The 24583-nt window shown below is 46.4% G+C and overlaps 1 protein-coding gene across 1 annotated transcript; it reads right to left on the minus strand.

The window, feature by feature from the left end:
- Window positions 1-5704: 5704 nt before the first annotated feature.
- Window positions 5705-24039, minus strand: ATOX1 (antioxidant 1 copper chaperone). Its single transcript, XM_084839197.1, has 4 exons — window positions 23943-24039; window positions 20192-20267; window positions 12508-12678; window positions 5705-5956 (listed from the first exon to the last, which is right to left on the minus strand). Exons 1-3 carry the CDS (start codon window positions 23946-23948, stop codon window positions 12554-12556), a joined length of 207 nt encoding a protein of 68 aa, XP_084695323.1. The 5' UTR covers window positions 23949-24039; the 3' UTR covers window positions 5705-5956; window positions 12508-12553.
- Window positions 24040-24583: the final 544 nt, after the last annotated feature.

Genomic DNA, 24583 nt, shown 5'->3' on the forward strand with positions numbered 1-24583 from the left:
CATTTGAATGTTTTACTGAAGTGACTACATCCATTTTTGGCTTGATGCTTAATACTGGGGAAGGTCCCAGTCACACCATACCTGTTTCCCACCCTTCCTCCCAGGTGCTCAGGACAGGATACAGGAAATGCTCCCATTTTTACCTATACAATGTATTGGGTAGCTGGGCTGGTCCTGCTATTTAGCAGTGACACAGCTGCCTTGGGTAGCATATGCTTGCGGGTGGAGAACCTGTGGCCCTCCAGTTGTTGTCGAACTACAAATCCCATAATCCTTGCCCATCAGCCATTCAGATGAGAATTAAGAGTCCAACAAAATCTGGATGGCCACCCCTCTTATAAACCCTCCCAAGGCAGGAGGGTTATCTATAAATCCTCCCAAAGTAGCATATATGACAAAACTTGAAAGCATAAAGCATAATAATATAAGAATAAAAACAATGATGAATTCAGAATGAACAGATAAAGCCAGACAGTACCATATGCAGCAGAGGGCAGCAACTTTAAGCCAGACAGTACCGTATGCAGCAGAGGGCAGCAGCTTTAAAGACCAGGGAGAAAGGGGCAAACGTGGATTTTATCTGCTCCTTCTTAGCTGCTGTTCTCTTTTATCTCTTTTATCTTTTATATTCTTTTACACTGTTGTATATTTTATATCCTAACATTTTAATATGTGCCTGGGAGGGCTATTGAGCAACTCAGGGGGTCGGGGAGGTGCCACCATAACTGTGGTCACGGGCAGGGGGAGGCATGGCGTTGGGGGATTAACAGGCCAGCTGAGGAGAAGAGGGGCTGGACACCTTACAGCTGTCCCCTCTTCTGGTTCTTCGCCCAACCTGATGGTTCCTGGCAGCCTTACCAGTCTGCCCTCAGGCCTGGTGCTGCTGCTGCTGAATGCCAGATCGGCCCAAAATAAAATCTCCCTCATCCATGATTTGATTGTGGATGAGGGGGCTGACCTGGTATGTATTACTGAGACCTGGGTGGGGGAACTGGGAGGGGTCACTCTCTCCCAGTTGTGCTATCCTGGGTACTCAGTGCAGCACCAACACCGACTTGAGGGTCGGGGAGGGGGGGTTGCCATGGTCTATAGGAATTCAATCTCCCTCTCTAGGCTTCCCACCCATTCGAGTACAGATCTTGAGTGTTTGTACCTTATGTTGGGTACCTGGGATAGATTAGGGATTCTGTTGGTGTACCGCCCACCCCGCTGCCCATCAGACTCCCTGCCTAAACTGACAGAGGTGGTCTCGGACTTGGTGTTGAGGACCCCTAGGATGATGGTCCTGGGGGATCTCAACTTCCATGATGAGGCTGCTGTATCCGAGGCGGCTCAGGACTTCATGGCCGCCATGACAACCATGGGGCTGTCCCAACATGTCATCGGCCCAAAGCATATAAAAGGACACACGCGTGATCTGGTTTTCTCGACTGGGCAGGGGGATGGTGATCTGAAAGTGGAGGAATTAACATCTGTCCCTTTGTCATGGTCAGATCACTTCCTGGTGAGGTTTACACTCCTGGTGGCCTTTCCCCTTTGCAAGGGTGGGGGACATATTAAAATGGTCCGGCCCCGGAGGTTAATGGATTCTGATGGATTCCAGAGGGCTCTGGGGGATTTTCCCGCTGGTATGGCTGGTGCTCCTGTCGAAGCCCAGGTCGCTCTGTGGAATGCAGAGATGACTCGGGCGGTTGACACAATCATGCCCAAGCGCCCTCTCCCTCTGAGCAGAGCCCGGCCAGCTCCTTGGTATACACCTGAGCTGAGGGCAATGAAGCAAGAGGGGAGACGGCTAGAACGCAGGTGGAGGAAAACTTGTGCTGAGTCTGACCGAACACAGGTAAGAGCCCACTATCAAGCCTACTCTGTGGTGGTGAGGGTGGCAAAGAGACAGTTTTTTTCCCAGTGCATCTTCTCAGTGTCATCCAGCAGAGATTTTCTGAGTGGTTCGCAGCCTGTTACATTCTGGGCCAGGGAGAGAGACGGTGGAACCCTCGGTAGCACGCTGTGATAAGTTTGCAAGGCACTTTGAAGACAAAGTCGCTCAGATTTATCATGAATTGGACACCACGATTAATGCAGTTCCATTGGTAGAGATGTTCAGAGCACCGTCTGGTCCAGTTTTATTGGATGAGTTTCAGTTACTGAGGCCTGAGGATGCGGACAAGGTGCTTGGACAAGGTGCTTGACCACCTGTGTGCTTGACCCTTGCCCTTCATGGCTTATTAAATCAAATAAGGAGGGGTTGTCTGGCTGGGTCCAGGAGGTTGTAAATTCCTCCTTGAGAGAGGGAGTGGTGCCTGCCGCTTTAAAAGAGGCAGTAATTAGACCACTCCTGAAAAAGCCTAACCTGGACCCAGAGGATGTTAACAATTATAGGCGAGTGGCCAATATCCCCTTCCTGGGCAAGGTGCTTGAGCGGGTGGTTGTAGGACAGCTCCAGGCACTGTTGAATGAAACGGATTATCTAGATCAATTTCAATCGGGCTTCAGGCCTGGTTTTGGAACAGAAACTGCCTTGGTCACCCTGTGGGATAACCTCTGCCAGGAGAGGGCCAGGGGGAGTGCGACCCTGTTGATTCTCCTGGACCTCTCAGCAGCTTTCGATACCGTCAACCATGGTATCCTTCTGGATAGGTTGTCTGGGTTGGGAGTTGGAGGCACTGCACTGCAGTGGTTCCGCTCCTACTTGGATGGCTGATTCCAGAAGGTGGTGCTGGGGGATTATTGCTCTGTGCCATGGCAATTGTGCCATGGGGTTCCACAGGGCTCTTTATCCCCCATGCTATTTAACATCGACATGAAACCGCTGGGGGAGGTTATCCGGAGGTGTGGGCTGAGGTGCCATCAACATGCGGATGACACCCAGCTCTACCTCTCTTTCTCATCAAACCCAGGTGAGGCAGTGGCTGTTCTGAATCAGGGCCTGGGCACGGTAATGGACTGGATGAGGGCCAATAAACTGAAACTCAATCCAGACAAGACAGAGTTACTGTTAGTGGGTGGTTCGTCTGCCCGGCTAGGTGATATTCAACCTGTTCTGGAGGGGGTTGCACTCCCCCTAAAGGATCACATTCATAGTTTGGGGGTGCTCTTGGATCCAGAACTGCCACTTGAGCCACAGGTGAACTCAGTGGCATGGAGCACTTTTTATCAGGTTAGGCTGGTATACCAACTACGCCCTTATCTGGACAGAGATAGCCCAGCTACAGTTATCCATGCTCTGATAAATTCTCGTCTGGATTACTGCAATGTGTTATATGTGGGGCTGCCTTTGACAATAGTCTGGAAACTTCAGCTGGTCCAAAATAGGGCAGCAAGATTGTTAACAGGGACTGGCCTGTGAGCTCATATTACAGCAGTACTTTTTCAGTTGCACTGGCTGCCAGTCCATTTCCGGGCCCGATTCAAAGTGCTGGTATTAACATTTAAAGCCCTTAATGGCTTGGGGCCAGGTTATCTGAAGGATCACCTCCTTCCATATGTGCCTGCCTGGACCTTAAGATCTTTGTCAGCGGCCCTTCTCCATGAGCCCCTGCCAAAGGAAGTGAGGCGGGTGGCTACTGGGAGGAGGGCTTTTTCTGCTGTGGCACCCCGTCTCTGGAATGAGCTCCCTAGTGAGGTTCGCCTGGCACCTACATTGTATTCCTTTCGGCATCAGGTGAAGACCTTTTTATTTTCCCAGGCATTTTAGCTTTCTAAACTTTTAGCTTTGTTGTTTTAAATCTGTATTTTAAACTCCTGCACTGCTGCTAGGTTTGATTGTGGTTGTATTGTTATATTGTGGTCTTAATTTTCTATATATTTTAAATTGTTTTATTGTGTGCTGTTCGGTTTTAATTTTTGTGAACTGCCCAGAGAGCTTCGGGTATTGGGCGGTATAGAAATGAAATGAATAAATAAATAAATATGCACAATGGCCCCAGCACAATGCTAACTCAATTATAGGCCAAGGTGAGTCTTTAGGGCCCTCTTCAAGGCCCTGCTGGGGCTTGGCAGACATCAATTGGAACAAAATTCCATAAAATGGGGGCTACTACTGAGAAGTCCCATCCCTTGCACTTACCATCTTAATTGCACTTACAGGCCTGCAGGTAGGGCCTCAAATTTCATCATGTGGGCAGATTAGTACTGGAAGACAGAGCTGTGTTTGCCACACTGCCTGCTCTGTTCCCCATAAGCTAGTCTGCTGCCCTCGAATGCAGTGGAGAACATTAACCTGTCACCAGCGTTGAAATAAAATTAAACTGCCAATCCAGTAAGCTTTTGTACTTGAAATGAAGGGGCAGGGTGGACAGACCATCTTGTCCTTTGCCTCAGGCAGCACAATTTGGGAACAATGATCAATGCCCTGGTTATATTATGGTTAGACTACTGGAATGCGCTCTACATGGGGCTGCCCTGGAAGAGCCTCTGGAAGCTTCAGTTGGTGCAAAATGCAGCAGCTAGGCACGGTAGCGTGATCAACTCACCCTAACATTGAAAAATCTGCACTGCTTGCCAACTGTTTTCCGGGCTCAATTCAAGGAGTCAGTTTTAACCTTTAAAGCTCAAAACAGCTTAGAGCCTGTTTATCTGAGGGTCTCAGCATGAACCAGCTCGGTTATTAAGACCAGCAGGAGAGAACCCTTTGAAGTCACTCCTGCTTTCAGAGGCCTTGCTGCGCACACGGGAAAGGGCTTTTTCCTGTGTTGCTCCCAAACTCAGGAACACCCTTCCTTTGGAGTTGCAACTGGTCCCCACTCTCTCTGAATTCAGGAAGGGGGCCAAAACATGCCTTTTAAACTTTTCTTTTATAATTATTATGATTTGTAAGGCTGGTTTTAGTGTTTTACTTATGTTTTTATTTGACTGTTTTATCTTTTGAATCATTCATAAACTGCCTTGGTTATCTTCAGAAAGGCGGTATAGAAATATCATCCACAGATAAAACAAAGGATAATAAAGTAATCTATCTATCTGTCTAACTTGGGCAGGCCCTGTCTGGCAGGTGGGTTAGGCTGAAGAAATAGCAGCTTGTCTAAGGCTACTCAGTAAGGGCCACACATAATACAGGATTTGAACCCAGGACTCCTTGGTTCTCTCTGCGACACATGCCACTCTAATTTTGGACCAAGACAAATATATCGTGTGTTGGCACCCAACAGTGTAACCCAGCAGGGCTCTGTACATCCCTGGGAAGAGCAATCCTATGGACCCTAGACAGAGACTGGGGGGTCATGGGATACTTCAGATTCCTGGATCCAAGGATGGAGACAGAGCTCCAACCTCAAACCCAGCAGTCCAAGCTCCCCTCCCCATCCCCCTCGAAGCTGGCGTGGAGAGAACTGCACTGGCTGCCTCTCATCTCTGAGCTCGCAAGGGCGACCTCGGAGAGGACAGAAAGGGGGCATGCTGGTGGGTGGGGAGGGGACTGCGGAAGCAGGGATATGATCTGGCCCCAGCCCATTTAGCTAAAATTCAGAGCGGAGGGAGCACAGAGGCAAAGATCACCTCCTCCACTCCTCCTTCTCCTCTGAATTGGATGGCCATAAGCCTCCAAGTTCAGAGGTCTGTGGCCATCCCATAGGATCGTGTCCTTAGAGTATTACCATAATGGTGGGTTTGAATGACTTAAGCCCAGGTTGGTATTCTGTTTTAAATACCAACTACTTTCCCCCATACCTGAGCAAAAACTTAAAGAAATACATCAAGAGCCACAGTATTTACTTGAAAATCAAAGCAGCTCTTTCTTTTATTATAAGGCCAATAAGAAGAATGCATAAGCACTACATTTGCAGGAGATGACTTGGAACATCTGTGGTCAAGGTTTCTCTTAGTCCTTTCCCCACGAAAAGCAATCTTCTTCGCACCCTTTCTCTCTTTTCCAACATCTGGCAGGGCAAGTGCGGTCAAAGGAAGAGGATTGACAGAAGTGTAAACAGCTGCCTTCTTACTGAAGCCATCTTATGCCTCCCTGCAAAAATCAAGGAAGTGCAAAGAGAGTTAGACAACACCACCACCTGCTGGTGGAACCACGAAGGACATCAGCTTTAAGCAAACACAATAAAGAGTCCGGTGACACTTTAAAGACTGCTAAGTTTATTATACTGCAGTCCAAGTTTATTAAAGTGCAGTCCACTTTATCAGATGCATGAAGTGCAATCTTCAATTGGCAGATCTGCATGCACATGGGTACAAAAGGAATATGAATATAGTTGGAGTTAATGGCAATGACATGCAGAAAGTACAGTCCGTGACAGTTCAATAAGAGCTTACATGTATGCAAAATAAGCCCGGGGACCTTTCACAACAGCAGTAATTCATGAACGCAATCATCTTAGCATTGGTCAGTAAATTAACACCTGTAGTGGGATAGAAAGCTATTGTCTCTATCCAGGCCCAAATGAATAGAACTAACTTTCTCAATTAATTGTAGTTCAGCAGTTTCACACTGGAATTTCCCCTATGACATTCCTTTGGACTACTCACCTTAAGGTCAGTAACGGAGTATCCTGGCAGGTTGAAATCTACTTCTACTGGTTTCTGAATATTGCAATTTCAGCTTTAAGCAAAGGCTGCTTTTTGGGGCCCTCACCCATTTATTTCAGGCTACCACAACTTGTGCGCTCCCCCCCGCTAAATCCAGCCACAAAGCATGCATCGTGGCTTGTAATGTGCTCAGTCCAGATAAGTAACAGGTACTGTGAGTGGATGGCTTGACTACCCAGGGGAGTGGTATTCATCCTGTATTAGACAGTGGCACACTCCCCCCGAAGGAACAGGTTCATTATTCATTTTCTTACATTTATCTCCCACATTTCCTCCAAGGATCTCAAGGGGGCAGACTTGGTTCTTCCCCTCTTTTTATCCTCACAGCAACCCTGTGAGGTAAGTTAGGCTGAGAGACAGTGACTGGCTAGAGGGCACCCAGTGAGCTTCTTGGCTAAGCAGGGTTTTGAATCCGGGTCTTTCTTGTCCTCTGATCACTACACCACACTAGCATGCTGGTTTGCAGCTTGGAGGTGCTCCTTGATCCATCTTTGTCACTGGGGGCACAGGTGACTTCTATGGTGCAGGGTGTGTTTACAGGCTGCAGATGTACCTGGATATAGCCTGGCTTTAGCGATCCATGAACTGGTAGCCTTCAGTTAAGGCTACTGTTAATGCATACTGTGTGAGGCTGGCTTTAAAGGCGGTCCAGAAAGTGAGTTCAGAATGCAGCTGCTAGGTTGCTAAGTGGGACTGAGCATTAGGGTTACACTACCCCTGTGCTATGCCAGCTGCACTGGCTTCCAATCTGTTTCCAGGCCCAATTCAAATTGCTGGTTTTAAAGCACTTTATAGTCTTCAAAGAAGACATGAAAGACAATCTTTCTCCATTTGTGCCTACTTGTTCATTAACGACTCCAGTACCTCCTCTGGGTGACCCTGCTGTCGAAAGTATGGCAGCTGCCGGGGGGGAGAGGGGGAGAGAGAGAGAGCGCCTTCTCAGTGGTGTCACCCCAATTACTCCCACCATATGTTCCTGCTGGACTGTTAGGATCATCTTCGGAAGATTTTCTCGGGGTGCTGCTGCCCACAATGGTGCGATTTCCCCTCTTTCTACCAGGGAAAGAGCCTTCTCTGTAGCCTCCCTACCCCCCTGTCTGTGGAATGCCCCACCCAGGGAGATCTGCCTGGCATCCTCACTGTATGCATTTAGCCACCAGGTTAAGATCTTCCTCTTCCAGCAAGCACTTGATATTTAATTTGTTCCTCCGATTACTGACTTTATTGCTGGCTCTTTAATATTTTAAACAGTTTTGTTATATTATTGAATTGGTTGTTATTTTATTATTGTTTTGGGCTTTTAGGATTGTAAACTGCCCCAGGGCTTTTGCCAGTGCTATATAAATTTAATAGACTAAGAAACAATTGTGGAATGTTCACCCCAGAGAGGTCTACCTGGTGCCTACTTTGTTGTCTTTCGGGGCCTTTTAGACCTAATTTAGCTCTGCCAATTGTTCCATTTTGTAACATTTGTAACAAAGTTCTTTTTGTATTTTCTTTATGCAAACTGCCCTGGGAATTTTTATTGATGGGTAGCATAAAAATATTTATAACAAAATAGGGATCAGTCTGCATTTTTCTGTAGTGATTTTCTTCCAGTACAACTTATGGCACAGTTTTGGCTCACCTAGGAAGAATCATGAAAAGTAAGCACAAAAGGAGAATGGCGTTTTGAGTCCCACATTTGTTTGGCGTTTTGAGTCCCACCTTTGAGCCACTTCATAGCTAGGATGGAGGTCTAGTGTTGGTGACCATGCATACAAATATGAGAAGGAAGTGGGGAAAGATTTGCTTTGGCCACAGGACTGGTCAACCTTCTAGCTATACAGATTTGACACTGGCCTGCTAGCAATCTGTGGACTTTCCGTCCTTCTTTTTGACTCTGCGGGGGAAATAAAAACACAGATCATTCACTGAAATCCTTGAAGTTCAATACTAGCACTGTAAGAATTCTACGTTCTAAGACAGGGGTGAGCAACATGTGGCCCTCCAGATGTTTTGGCCTACAACTCCCATGATCCCTCACCATTGGATAAGCTGGCTAGGGCTGGTGGGAATTGTGAGCTAAAACATCTAGAGGGCAGCAAATTGCCCACCCCTCCTCTAAGACAGTAACAAGAGCACCGCTGGAGCAGAACAAAGATTGATTAAGCAAAAATGATGTTTTGTGTATATTGGACACCACAGCAGCTTGTTAGGAAGAAGCTGGCTAGCTCTGCTAGACAGTGGCAATGTAATGCGGATGGTGCTTCGTTGAGGTGTATGATGTGGGCATGTCTTACGTTGGCTTCTTTTTGGTTGGAGGCTATTGCTCGTATTAATTTTGTTTTAGAAAAATCTTTGATAATTGTGGATGCTCATGCACTTTGAAATTATATTCCTGTGACGTGGAGACTAGGAGATGGACAGCAAAAGTGGATTTTGAAAGCCCTTACAGTTGCAAAGAGACTCATACTGCAAGGTTAAACACCCACCACCTATCATTCAATGATCTGAGGATCTAACTGTTCTCTCTACATTCTAGCATATATCCTATAGTCACCAATCTCATTTGGGATGTTTATTCAGATCTACGGACTATTTATATCAATGTGTATCTTTAAGAAATGGGTGTTGAATTTTTACTAATGTTGCTGTGAACTGACATTTCTCTGTTGTTGTTTTCCCCCATTATATATGCAAAAAAAAAAGATATATATATTTTTTAAAAACAGCATCCTATTTCCCACAAAAGCCAACAAGCTGCCATTCTGAAAAGCCCTCTGTAGTAGCAGCAAGAGTACAGGATGGGATGCTCTGCTTCCAGTATTAACCTACCCATCATATCTGCTACAGGATGATTGGCAAACACTCTGTATGTGGCTCAGGAGTACTACATAAAAGGATGGGGCGGGGGACCCACCATCTCAGGGACTACTGCCCATGGGTGCAATGGGACAGTGCCCCCAACCTTCTAGAAGTGGCACACAGGTTCAATAAGACTGGGGGGGAGACACACTGGAGGTTTCTTTGTTTACTAATTCAGCTCTGCCACATTTGCTCTCCATATTTGCATGTGTGAGAAGAGAACAACAGCTTCCTAACGTACATCTGCCCCTCAATATCAAGGAGAACTTGTTATCCTTTCTCTTATCACAGCGAACCAAGGAGGAGTTCAGGCTGAATGCTCGCTTTCTGCACAGATGCTCTTTTGCTTATACCCATTATTATTCCACCGCTAAAACCCAGCCGGTGTGTATTCCACAATCCTGCTTGAATATTGACACTGGGGACAGAGGTCACAATCCTGAGATTCTCAGCCACCTGCTTAGTTTGTGGCTTTCTAAAACCAAGCTCTTGAAAGAATGTGGCCAACACTTGGTAAACACTCAGAAGCTGGGATGGGTAGGAGGGCTGAGTAAGATTCCCAGTGGTTAAAAGGATGAGCTACAATACTTTGCAAATCCCCCCCTCCCGCCCAGCGATTAGCAACAGCTAAATTGTGCAAGGTAAGCAGGTTATGCAAAGGAAGTCAACTGCATAATATACACAAAAGTCAGAGGGTTGGATCTAGGTTTTGTCGTACTTAGAGCAGGCCCACTGGAATCAATGCGACTTAAGGTAGGCACGAGGAACAAGTTCCATTTATTTCAATGGGTCTATTCTAGGTATTAGATCCAACCCAGAGAATGGGGTGTGTGTGAAGAATGAGTTACTTTGGTGCAAGTTTTTGAGAGAGAGAGAGAGAGATTAGTGCAAACTACAAAAAAGCCTAGGCATAACATAGCAACTACAAACAATCTACACAGGCAAGATTTTTTTTTTTTTAAATCAGCAGGACTGCTTCCTTGGAAGGACACCCAGGAATCACTTTCTGTTCTGATTGATTGATTGATTGACTGATTGCATTTATACCCCGCCTTTTTTCCTCTTGCAAGGAACCCAAGGCGGCTTACATTATCCTCCTCCTCTCCATTTTATCCTCACAACAACAACCCTGTGAGGTGGGTTGGGCTGAGAGTATGTGACTGGCCCAAAGTCACACAGTGAGCTTCCATGGCTGAATGGGGATTAGAGCCCGGATCTCCCAACTTCCAGTCCAACACTCTCGCCACTGCACCACACTGGCTCTCATGCAGACATATGGGTGGAGCCCAGCTCAGTTCTCCTAAGAAAGCATTTTTGTGTGAACCAACTGTAGGTTCAATGGTGGCTGAAACCTTCATAGTGCACAAGGAGCAAAACATTCTGCAAGAGATATATCCAACCCTTTGCTGTTGTTCCCGCCTAGATGGAATCACAGGACAGCCAGCAGCTCTGCCCAAGCTCAAGCTGTATAGGCAGATCATTTCTGAAGATCAAAAGAAGTGATTTCCCCCTTAGCAACACTGCGATACTAGAGCTAAACCCACCACTGATAGCTTGCAAGTTGTACAAACATAATCGGAGAGCCTCGCAGCGTGAGTGTCAAACCCAAGTCCTAGTTGCACCCTCTTCTGGTAGTTCCATACAAATCAATGGGGTGGAGAAACTGACTGGAGAGATCACAAGTAGTTTCTGGCCTAGTCAATTTTACTCTCAGGGGAAAATAAGTGTTCAAAAATAAGGGGGGCCTACTGAGAGGAAGGGGGCAGCTGTACACTGTCCCCCCCTGCTTTACATGTAGATACCTGCTTACCCTTTCACATAATTAAAAAACTAAACAAAATATTTTAGAACAGTTTTAAAAATGTGTTCCCAACATTGAGAAAGAGTGACAGCGGGGGAAAAGTAGTGTGTGCCTCAACAGGGAAACTCTCCAATAGGCACCCACAGCAGTCACATCAGACCATACGCACATGTATTGCGGCAGTCCTTGTCATGCTGCTGGGGGTTACCTTGGTTCTCCCCCCAGTGTACTACTTGAAGTACTACAGAAGCCTGTACAACCAATTTTTGCTAGAGACCACAGTGAGACCGAAAAGTGAGCTGTGGCCAACAACAGCTCAAGAGTACTGTGTGCAGTCTCTCCCTCTTTGAAAATCTATATGGCCCAATCCAGATATAGGCTCCCAGGTGTGTATTCTTAGATGGGGTAAATGGGTACTGTACACACAATTCCACAGCTAAAAAACAAATCACCTCCCCCCCCCCCCCGCAAAGGTGGCTGGGTTGACCATAAGAAAAATCCCCAAATTAATATTACTGTAATACCTTTATTCAGCCAAACAAACTCAGATCCCCCCATTTTGGAAGCACGTCTGTATAACAGCTAGATTTTACATTTCCAAAATGGGGGATCCAACATTTTTCCCTTTCTTGCTCCCAGCAGCTCCAACCCTGTAACCATCACATGACCTGCAGAGACTAATTTGATCACCTGCAGAATCCTCCTCCCCCTCTCCATCTGGGTACTCTCAACATGCAGGCACTGTGATTTCACCATCAAGTCAGGGTTTTTCCTCTCCCCATTTCTCCCTGCCCTACCCTGCCACCAAACTCTTTGTAACTTTTTTGCCTGATTAAGAGATCTGGAGATCTTGAAAGCTTGCAGGTTTTTTGTGATCTTTTGGTTGGCCTAATAAAGGTGCTACACCAATATGGATTTTGGAATTCCACAGCTGTGTCCACATGTGTGTAGACCTTTAAACAAAGCCGGGTAGCAAAAGCTGGGAAACCACCAAATGATTGGTGGTTGAGGGAAAGGGGGTGGGGCCACCTGGGGAACCACCATGGGCCGGATTTGAGACTGCAGGTCTTAGGCTCAACACCACTACATCACAGGATCTGTCCATCCCTGATAATATTTAGCAGAAGAGAAAATATGGCACAAAGGCATCTGGTTTTGAGTTTCCCTGCCCTCAGTTCATTTAAGTCAATGAAGTGAATGGACGGGGGAAAGTTTTAGTAAGATGACTTCACGTTTTGTTTACTATGTGCGACTGCCGTTTTCAGCTCATTTCACATGAAATATAGTTCTCCTCTTCACAATGTTTTAGAATATTTCTGGCAACTGACCTTTCCTGCAGCACAGCAGCCCCACCAGCAAAGCCTTCCTAGGTGGTTACTTCTCTCCAAGATAGGAGGCATCTTTCCCCGTTTTCTTCAGTGTATCCAACAAGGTGTCGACATTGTGCTCTGAATCGATACTCACTTTCTTGTTGGGTAGGTCAATTTCAAACTGAACACCTGAAGATACAATAGGAGCCCTGAGAATGCTTGGAAGTAGAGAATTCAACAGATCCCACGAGTCCTTCTTACAACTTCTTGAATGAATGCTAGTCTGCAATGGCAAATCAACGGACAGGATATATGATCGTCCATGACACTGGTTAGGGGATGACAGGGCTGTGGCTCGGTGGTAGAGCATGTGCTTTTCATGCAAAATGACCCCGGTAGGGCTGGGAAAGACCACTGCCTTTCTACTCTCCTCTCTGCTACCTAGAGAGCTGCTGCCAGCCCAGGGTAGACCAGCCTTCCTGAACCTGGTGCCCTCCAGATGTGCTTGACTAAAATTACCATCATCTCCAGTGAGCACAGGCTTGTATGAGACTAGGGCAGCCCTCCAGGTCTTTTGGGTGGGTCCAGCATATCTGGAACGCACCAGGTTGGGAAAGGTTGTTGCAAACAATACTGAGCTAAATGGACCAAACAACCATCTGATTTGTTGCAAGATGGATTCCTACCCAAGAAACATATATGTCAGCAGATGTTTTAACATGTAGGGTTGTTGTTGTTGTTTTTTTTTAAAGACTGCTTGTTTTTAACCATCATATATTATATTCACAAAGAGAGAGACTCTGTTTGCCATCTGGGCAAACCTGCCTTGTCACACGCCCAGCCCTTGGAGTTTTCATAAGAAAGCTGTTGCCATGTTTTGGTGTGTGTGTGTGTGTGTGTGTGTGTGTTAGGTGTTTGTGCTGTCTCCAGGACAGCTTGGGGACATCTGCCTAGGGAGAGACTTTTCCCATCTTGCCTCTCCTGGTGTTCTGCTTCTGAGAAAGCCAGAAGGGACTTAACTGCGGGGATGTTGTGAACCGCCCAGAGAGCTTCAGCTATTGGGCAGTACAGAAATGTCATAAATAAATATGAGGGTGCCCTTTCTTGGCCCAAGACATGGCACCCTGGTGAGACCAGGGTCTCTTTCTGCTGCTTGAGGGTGGGCTGGTTAAAGTGCCTTGTAGTTTGTTTGTTTTTCCCTTTTTCGCTGCGAGTTTGACAGCAAAATCTTATTGGCCTGCCTTATTGCTAGGCCTCTTAACGTGAACTGTTTAGTATATGTAATTAGTACTGGGGGCATTTCTCCAGGATAATGGAAGGAGATGGAAGGAGAAGCCAATCGTGGCTTGCCTGGATTGTTCAAGGCTTTGGTCTGCACAGAGCACCACAAGCAAGTGTATCGCAGCCGCTTCAGAGAACATACTTCCAGGTGTGGGGGGTGTTGGAGTGAATGTCACCTGACTTTCAGGGATTGCTCAACCAATAAGAGAGGCTCCCCGCCCCCACCACAACTCTTCCCCCTTTCTCCTTTCATAAGATCCTGGGAGGTTTCCTCCCCTGTAGCCACAGAAATCACACTCTCTCTCTCCCCACCCCCCCCAATCATGAAAGAAACATTGTATTGTAGATATCCTGCTGCGATCAACCGAAGCTCTCACATTAAGGCTCTCTAAATGTGTTATTTTGATTCATGGGAATCTTGGGAGTGTGCAGTTCGGGGACAAGCCTCATTGACCACAATGGGAGTTACTCTTGAGAATTCATGCATGTTTGTGCTCAGAAAGACAGGAAGGGGAAACAGATGGGAAACCAGTCCCCTTTCTAACCCGATGCTGCGCAGGATTCGGATGATCGAAGGTGGAAGTAGTTACTTCTGAATGGCGCTAAACCAAACAATGGAGAATCGCAGCTTCGAGAAAGCACTTTACAGCCTTTAGGGAGTTAGTGCTTTAAAATGTGCTATTTCGATTGGAGGGGATCTCGGTAAATTCTGATATGAACATTCAGGGGACAAGCCTCATTGACCACAATGGGAGTTACTTCTGAGAAGACACCAGTTGGTTTGTGCTGGGAAATACAAGGACAGGAAACACCTAGGGATGCACGAAAGTGACTTACCTTTTTGCGGATTCTGTTCATGGTGGGGGGGGAGGTGTTCCGTCCCTCCCCCCGGAATCCTCGACGGGGGGAAGGCGATCTGGTCCTCCCCCCCGGAATCCTCGACAGCCGGCTGTGCTCCACAGCGGCTCCGTGGAGCAGCCAGCCAGGCCCAGGTCAGGGCCGTCCGCAGCCAGCTTTCCGGCCACGGAGGGCTCTGGGTAACAACAACAACAACAAACCGCGTATGCAAATGGCGGCGGCTACGGCCGCCACCATTTGAGTTCCTTATTTTTCGCCATCTTAGTCTACGTCAATATTGACGTAGACTAAGACAAAGAAAAGAAAGAGGAACGCAAATAGCGTAGTGGGCGCTATTTGCATTCCCCTTTCTTTTCTTCGTCTTAGTCTACGTCAATATTGACGTAGACTAAGACGGCGAAAAATAAGGAATGCAAATGGTGGCGGCTGTAGCCGCCGCCATTTGCGTCCGCTTTTTTTTTTTAACCCAGATGTGATAGGCTATGTAAGTCTTTACGTAGCCTATCACGTTTATGGTGGGGAAAAAAAAAAGACAGACTGCAAATGGCGGCGGCGGCAGCCGTTCGGAAGACCAGCTGCCTCCGCCACCACTGAAGCCGCCACTGGAGCCGCCGCCATTCGGAACATCCACCCCAGGTAAGTCTCGTCCCGGGTGGGATCCGTGGGGGGGTGGCAGGCCGTTCCGCGATGGATTTCGGGGGGCCGAATGCACTGGCATTTGGCCTCACCGAGATCCGTCGCGGAATTCTCTGACATCCCTAGAAACACCCCTTCACCGGGGTCACAGTGAAAGGCACATCCCTGGGTAGGGCTAGCATATCCAGGTAAATGCAGGGGTTGGGGCACACAGCAACTATACTGGGGAGAACCCAACTTAAGGAAAAGAATCGGACTTTAAGCAGTCTCAGGAAATCTGGTTTTTTCCTGATAAACTCCAGGGTTGCTTCTGGATGGCCACCACATCACGTATCCCTAGCAACCTCAACACGCAGCCGGCTTAGAGAAAATCGGTCATGGAGACACCTCCCTGGATATTGTTAGCTGACCTACTAGTACGTCTTACTCTTATTTAAATTTTTATATGTTTTAAATGAACCGTAGTTGAGTTTAGGTTGTATTGCAATATGTCAAGAGCCAGTTTGGTGTAGTGGCAAGAGTGTTGGACTAGGAGCTGGGAGATCCGGGTTCTAGTCCCCACTCGGCCATGGAAGCTCGCTGGGTGACTTTGGGCCAGTCACACACTCTCAGCCCAACCCACCTCACAGGGTTGTTGTTGTGAGGATAAAATGGAGAGGAGGAGGAGGATAATGTAAGCCGCCTTGGGTTCCTTGCAAGAGGAAAAAAGGCAGGGTATAAATGCAATAAATAAATAAATAAATAAAGTCATATTGTATTGTAATGTGATTAGGTTGTATTGTAATGTGGTATAACTATGGCTATTTGTTTGTTTTGTGAACTGCTTTGAACACAATATTTTTATTTAAGTATTTAATAGATTTATATACTGCGTACCATGTCTGTCTGCCTGTCTGTCTGTGCGGTTTATAAAGCAAAGCTTAAAATACATTAAAATGCATCATAATAAATTTTAAAAAATTTATATAAAACATTTATATTGTAGAAAGTGTGATATCCAAATAAATTGACTGTGACTGACTATTTCCAGTCTGGAAGGGAGAGTGCCAATGCTTATGGAAAAGGCAGATTCCTAACTTTACAGTTAGCTCTCACAGTGAGACAGATATTTTTTTCAGGTTTTCAGCACTCCTTCTCTTTTCATGAGGCTCTGCTAAGAAATATGCTATCTCCCTTTCGAACACGGCTAGCCAGCTTCACATGCTTGAAAGGGCCACATGCTTAAAATCCAAGCTGGTTGGGTGCTGGAATCTCGCTGGTTACAACATCACTGTCTGCAGCTGTACCGTCCCCTGAAATGAGTGCACATCACATAGAACCATAGAATAGTATGGTTGGAAGGAGCCTACACAGCCATCGAGTCCAACCCCCTGCTCAATGCAGGAATCCAAGTCAGCGCATCCCTGACAGATGGCTGTCCAGCCTCATCTTGAATGCCTCCAGTGTGGGAGAGCCCACCACCTCCCTAGGTAATTGGTTCCATTGTTGTATTGCTCTAACAGTCAGGAAGTTTTTCCTGATGTTCAGCCGGAATCTGGCTTCCTGTCACTTGAGCCCATGATTCCGTGTCCTGCACTCTGGGATGATGGAGAAGAGATCCTAGCCTTCCTCTCTGTGACAACCTTTCAGGTACTTGAAGAGTGCTGTACATTTCGTAGAGCTGCTGGTCTTGAGACATCTCTTACACTACTTTTCAAAAATATAGCCTGAGAGAGTTCTGCTGTTACTATTTTGCCTTTTGCCTTTTTGTTGTTTTATTATTGGATTCATACACTGTTGCAAGGGATTCTTGAGTGTGCTTCAGGCCTAGTTAGGCTCCTCTCAGCTCTATAGTGCCTTGGGAGCCGTTATGGGCTATTCAGAATCACCAGACAAGCCAGATACAAGCTGTAGACCAGGGATAGAGGTACGGCTTTTTCCATCATGCCTTTCCTGGTGCCCTGTTGCCAAGACACAGCCAGGAGGGGAGTTCCCATGTCGTTTTGGACTTCAGCTCCCATCGGCCCCAGCCAACACAGCCAATAGTCAGGGATTATAGGAGTTATAGTCCAAAACATCTAGAAGACACCAGGTTGCCTGCCCCTGCTGGAGACATAGCACCTTACAAAATGAAGTAATCAGATATATAACAAAAGCCTGCATTTCCCTGCACCTACGGTGGAGCAGAGCTCCACTTAAGATTCCTCAAGTTCATAAATCAAACACTCACAATGAATACTTAAGCATGAACCTGAACCATAACTGAAGTGCAGAAACAGCGTGTTAACTGTAGATACCAACTCCGGCTCCTAAGAGGGCATGCTTTTTAATTTAAGGGAAAGAGAGGGTCCCTTTGAGCCGGTTCACACATAATGGCAATCTTAAGAAGAGCCATGCTGGATCAGACCAAGGGTCCATCTTGTCCAGCATTCTGTTCACATGGTGGCCAACCAGCTGCTGACCAGGAACCCATAAGCAGGGCATGAGCGCAACAACACCCTCCCACCCATGTTCCCCAGAAACTGGAGTGCATAGGCTTACTGTTACTGGTTCTGGAGGTAGCACATTGCCATCAGGACTAGTAGCTATCTTGGATTAACCCTCAAATTTCTGAAATCTAGCAGGAGTGAGTGAGTGCACATCGCTTCTGCTTTCAATTAACAACCTACAATCGCCCCATTCATAGGTTGTTCTCATGACATCCAAGCCTGGACACTCTGAGTTGTTTAATCCCTAAACAACCCAGAGTGTCTGGGTTCGGACATCATGGTAACAACCTACCAACAGGGTGATAGTATGTTGTTCACAGAAAGCAGAAGTGACGAGCGTGCCAGAGGCAGTATTTTCAAGGCTCCAATGTTTTGTTCTTCAGTAAAATAACCTGCTGTTTGGGGCTTAGAGAAAAGAAAGTTAAACCTCTGTAGACAAGAATGGATATAAAAAAAATCACTCTGCACCTTGCTTTCCAATGGTCAACACTTTTCTTAGAGAGCTGGCTGTACAGAGTCTCGCAAGAGAGCTCAGGCTTTCCCCCCACTTCCCTCATCAGTCTATGGTTGTTCCCAGCCAGACTGATTGCTTTGTGGCAACAAGCCCTGCATCTTGTCCTGGAATCTTACAGGAGAGCAACTTGTGGCTCTCCAAATATTTTAGCCTACAGCTCCCTCCTCATTTTGCTATGCTGGCTAGGGATGTGTGAGGCAAAACATCTGGAGGGCCAGAAGTTGCCCACCCCTGCTTTAAAACATTGCAATGATGGGCAAGAAAGTCCTGGAATATACATGCAGCAGAATGAGGTGACAGAAGTTTAAGGAGACAGAGTGAGCCTATTGAAAAATGGGGATACCATTTTGAATTCTTCCCCAACATTATATTATATATATCTGCAAGTTAAAAAGTAGCACATCAAGGGGAAAAGATTAGTCCAGTCTGCTCCTTATTGTGCAACTTTTCTAATATGGTTTTCACACAGAGGAGTGTTCAAAAATATAACCTACTACGTGGAATCTGAAATAGCGTGGTCCATGCTAGCACCTCATTCTACAACCGGTATCGACAGGCTTGAGGACACAGGGCTACGTTGCTGATTTCTCCACATTCTTCAAGATTGCTTGGAGATAATACTTATTGCACGGGTAAAGTACAAAATTATGATCAGATTATGCTGAAGTATACACTTTCCCCAGTGTTGCTTGGAAACTATACATACTGCCCAGAGAATGTACACAATGCTGTTGAGATATGCCCAGTCCACAGGGCCTCTCAGAGATCATGCATAATACCTGAAGAAAGTACAAAGCCTTGTTGAAATATACACATTCCCCAAGGCCTTTTGGAGAGTATGTATACTGATGGGGAAATGTGCACAATTCCCTCTTCATGGACAGATGATGTGCACATTCTCCATGAGGAATGGTGAATGTCCACAATGGCCGGTTGTAATCCATATTAGCCATTCACCATGTACACATACACAACAAGTAACATGCAGCTTCTCAGTGCATGTTCCTGGAATGAAACGCATATGACTGTGAGACATAAGGGTTTCACATAATTCCCAACAGGGATGGAACTTCTGTGTAGGAAAGCCTTAGTGTGTGAAGTGTCCCTTGTTCAGGATATCCTCCAGTGCCTTACAACACTTACGGCAGGAGAAGATTAGAATCTTGGTAAGAGATTAAAGATAGCTGGAGATTCATATCTCTTCCTGTAGAAGCGACTAGAGTTACACAGAACTATCAATAATTTAAATGAGTGTAGGATGAAGCCTTTGATGTTGTGAACAGAATAAACTTTACTGGACGATTTGTTATAGTCTAGAAGAGGAAATGTGCCAATCATGTGGGACACTCTACACTCCCTCGCCAAGAGTCATGGGATGCAACTTAAACATTCACTTATCAACAATCAATAATTAGTTACTGACCAACTACTTGCATGAAGTATCTGCTACTTTAGCTGCAGCAGGGAATGAAGTTAACGTCTGCACTGGAAAGGAGATCTTTTAAGTTTAAGTGAGCTCATGTATATGCAGGTATGAGTATAATCATCAGCATGTAAGTCGGGAAAAGAAATCACTGTTCTGACAACTGCAATCCAAGTTGCAAGGAGATGACTGTCGAACACAGCCTTTCCCAACCTGGTGCCCTCCAGATGTGTTGGACTACAACTCCCATGCTACAACATGCTGGCTGGGGATGCTGGGAGCTGTAGTCAACCATATTTGGAGGGCACCAGGTTTGGGAAGGCTGGTTACACATTTCAGCAAGATAATACTTAGCTGTACTTAAAGCAGATAAAGGGCTTAGTGTGCAATGCAAGAGGCCTATACCTCCAGCAAGGTGATCTTTTGCTTCGCATCCAATATAAGCAGGAGTACTTTAAGCACAAAACAAACTCCAAGAAGCCTCAAGTGTTCAGGCACTCGAGACTGCTACATAACACTCACCTCCCAGCTTGTTGAGAACACGGGTGACAGCGTTGGAGCACCCTTCACAGGTCATGTCTACGAAGAACTCGTGTTTCTGAAATCACCAGAATAAAGTTTGGGGAGGCCATTGAAACAGATCTCACTGAGCAACTGTGTGACAAAGCAATAAAAACAAGTCAATAGGCTAATATCAAAGCTTGACATGGACAGCTTGGTTTTGGGAGTGCTTGCCCCGCAGCACGTTCAAAATCTTTGCAAAACACAACTTCAAGTACATATTAGAGTATTCATAAATCTGTGCTCCATAGAGCACAAGCATGTCAATATCAATTGCTACCATATTGGGGCCAAATTGTAGATGTCTTTTCTTTAAAAATATATTGTCAGCCAAAACAGTTTTCTTGTTTCTGTCAATTACAGTGAACGGATTTAAAATCAAGCTGATTTAAATCACCAAGGTGGACAAGGGAAGACTTATTTAGGAAATTCTATTGGTTATCCATACGTTTCCTAAACAATATTGCATGCCAATTAAGTAATGCACAACTAAATATAATATTTATTCTACTTCTTTCTGTTAATGCTTTCTGTTTCACTTTTGCTCTCTTTCCTGCCTTGCCCCAATCTCAATCCCACACCAGTAACATAAAGCAGACGAACAATCCAGAAGTTGTGCTCAAAAACACGCTAGCACATAATGTCTGTTTTAGACACAACGAAGGGCACAGAATTTTACAGAAGCAAGAATTGGTGCTTGGCTACTGGACAGAACAGCTTATCTCCCCAAAATGAAAAGGAAATCTCTTTGTTTATAGAAAGGAAACACTCATAACAAGGGACCAGAGGAAACTGCAGAGCTAAAATAGTTATCAGATTATCTAGGTAGGCATAGAGCAGCCTTCCCCACCCTGATGTCCTCTAGATGTGTTAGAATACAACCCCCAGGATCCCCAGACACAACAGGCATTGCCAACACATCTGGAGGGCACCAGGGTGGGGAAGGCTGGCATACTGGGTGATCCTCTTACCAAGATCTTGACCCTAGCAGCTGTGATGGTTTGCTATGTCATGCCCCCACCCCAGCATCAAGTCCATTATCTATCTATCTATCTATCTATCTATCTATCTATCTATCTATCACCATATTTATAACCCTTGACCTCAGAATATATATTTCATATGGCTCTTTGCTTACACAAAAGAGCAGGCCTTAATTTAACTTGTTTGATAGAGGGCCATTGATTCTGTTCTAAGAGATAAGTACAGATTTAACTTGTATTCAATTGTAAGTTTAACCTTGCTTAAACCCCACCCCCACCTTACAATACTGAAATTTTTTGGGGGGGAAATCCTAATTTATAGTAAACAAACAAACAAACAAACCACAGTGGGATTTCTTTCTTACTATAAAATGTTTCCCATTTAAAATAGTTTTAGAACATTGACCATTCTTCCAGGGTATATAATACTGCCTGAAAGTGTTTGGGAAAAGATAGATCTGCAATTTCTGTAAATTCTTACAGGTAAACAAAATAAATGAATAACTGCAGTATTTTTCTGAAGTGCTAGATTACAGCCCCAAAGATTTTTTCTTGTACTGCTTGTAGTGTCTGAACTCTAAGGACTAGCTGGCTAATTACCATTAGTACCCCCTTAGAATTTTTTACTAGAAAGGTTAATGGTATTCCATATGAGGCTTCTCCAATCTGGCACCTTCCAGATATTTTGGACTTCAGTTCCCATCAGCCCCAGCCAGCATGGCCAATGGTCAGGAACGGGAGCTGTAGCCCAAAACATCCAAAGGGCACCAGGTTGGGGAAGGCTGGACTACCAGAATTCCTGACCCTTGGCCATGCTGGCTGGGGTGGATGGGAGTTGAAGTCCAAAAGTCTCTAGGTTGGGGAGGGCTGCTCTATCCCTTCACTGTGTGAAGCATTAACCAGTCCCAGGTTGATAAGATTAGCAAAACACTGCATCCTTTGTAAACAGCTCAGCCCTAGGAGAGTTACGTGTCTCTTGCGTACTGTTACTAGAGCCTACAAGCAGTGGAGGAATACAGAGTCAGCCTTTGAATGACTAACTGGTTTTTCCTGGTACCACTACAGATGCAGTTCACAGGTCTGAAACTGCAGATCGACCTGGAATCCAGATACACTTTGGGGAAGGGATAAACAGAGATGGGTGCAACCCACAACGCCATGAGTGAGGCCAAACTGCTAGGATCTTTCAAAGGATTCACATCACTTCTACTTTCACTAAACGTAGTCGAAAGATTGATCCAGAGGCTGATTTACACCAGCCACTTGCCCTAAGAAGCAGGTCTGGACTCAAGATCTCCTCTGATGCAACACTTGAAGATCACAGGACAAAATTTTGGAAGGGGCACTCTTCAAGCACGTGAAAGCATTACTGGCCTTGTGAGGGAGGAGAACGGTGAGCATGAGCCTATACCACTGTCAGGCTCTGCTTAAGGATTAGGTGCTCCCCAATAAAGCAACACAGACTAGCAGTTCTGATGTAATGTACTCAGTGGTATCAATTCCCAAAGTGTTCCTGCGAGACAGAGTACAACATTGAAACTGGCTCTCATTTCTAGAACAAGCAGTGACTGTAGCCTCACAGAAGCACCATATTATACTTGTCATAGTTAGCCACTGTGTGGGCAGCAGTCGGGGAGGACTCGGGTCTAGTGTTCACATGGCTTATGCCAAATCTTATCTTGAAGGCTGTTAGACTGATCCCTACCGACAGAAGATGTGAAGGAAAGTCCATCAATTTAGCTCCTCATTCCATCCCATTCTTCATTTGCTTCACTTTTTCACCTGATGAACAGCCCACAATCAAATCCGGAGTTATCAATTTGATTTCACTAGTTGTGTTAACAAACCCACACTGGGTTCCCAAGTAAGATACAAAACCGGTCAAGCTAATGAAGGGTCTTGTGGCACTTTAGAGACAAACACATTTGTTCCAGCACAAACCTTCTGATCTGCAAAAGTTCACCCAATAATAAATCGGGTAGCCTTTGGGGTGACACAAGATGGCTTGTTGTTTTTGCTGTAAGAGAACAACGCAGCTACCCCTCCGGAAATGGGACGAAGACAAGTGCGCATGCACACTACACCAGCAAGCCCAAATAATTCAAGGACACATTCCTGTGCATGTTTAGGGAGAAAAAAAGTGCCACAGCTCCTAGCATACCCCAGCGAGAGCATGCTGAGAGCTGTAGGACTTTTCTCTCTCTAAACATGCATAGGGTTGTGCCCTAAGCTGTATTAGCTTTCGAGTCAAAAGGCGGTTGCAAAGTTTATGCTAAATATCTGGTGGGCAAACCAACCAGATCGTCGGGGCAAACCCCATACGAAGACTTTTAAAACGGTCTTGGAGGCTGTTGTAAGCCGTTTTAAGTACCTTGACCAAGGCCACAAAGAGAAGCCCGTGGCAAGGCACCGATCTGCACGCCCCCCCCCCCCCCCCGCTTTCCTCGATCCATTCGCGGGGCGCCACGCAGTGCGCCCACGTTCTCCATGGAAGGACCTTTTCGAGGAGGCGCAGCAGCGTGGGAGGGCGGGGCACGCGTCGAACTGGGCCCGGGAGTCCGCTGAAGAGGAAGCTCCAAGCGGAAAGCCAAGAGCTTCCTTCCCATCGGTAAGGAAACATCGGGCGGAGGTGGCAGGGCGCAGGCAGCATCCGCAACTGCTCAAGCCGCCCTGCCTCACGGCCCCCGGCCCAACCCGAGCCTCGGCTTCCAGCGTCTGAAATCACCTACCGGCATGGCTACGGCCGCTGCTCCCCAAAGCCCGCCTGCGCTGCTCCTCAGCAGGACGACCCGGCTGCTTTTTCTTCAAGCCTCTGCAAAATGAAAGGCCGCCAGACCGGATCGCGCCCCTCCCACCGCTTCCCACCCTCCGCCTTTAAGCCTTCGCTGGCAGAACCGGCGCTGGGAGGGCGGGGAGAAGCCCATGAGGCGCAGCTTGGCCTTGCTGCCACTAGGGGTAGAATTTCCACACACCAACGCAGTCTAACCCGGGGCCCTCCAGAGGTAGTGGACCACAGCTCCCAGCATTCCTAGCGCCGTGCTGGCTGGGAATGATGGGCGCTGCCGTCCAACACATCTGGAAGGCAAGGCTGCTCTCCACAGAGACGCTCCAACGCGCAAGAGTACGGAAAAACCTGGACCTAATCAGCACATAACACTGACAAATCTTCGGCGTAACCCTCCTGGAATACCGTGTAGAGTTCTGGTCCCCCCCCCCCCCCCCGCCTCAAAAAAGTATATTGTTGGACCAGAATGTTGGACTAGAATTTACTGGCAAATTTGATAGGTGTGTTCATTTCAGATGGAGGCTGCAAGGCTCTGCTTTCCACTTCATGGAAAGGAAGCTTCATGGAGCTCAGCGGAACTTCTTT

The sequence above is a fragment of the Heloderma suspectum genome, chromosome 2 (genome assembly GCF_057233095.1).
Source record: "Heloderma suspectum isolate Gila_16-S chromosome 2, 16-S_ref, whole genome shotgun sequence".
Classification (NCBI taxonomy): domain Eukaryota; kingdom Metazoa; phylum Chordata; class Lepidosauria; order Squamata; family Helodermatidae; genus Heloderma; species Heloderma suspectum.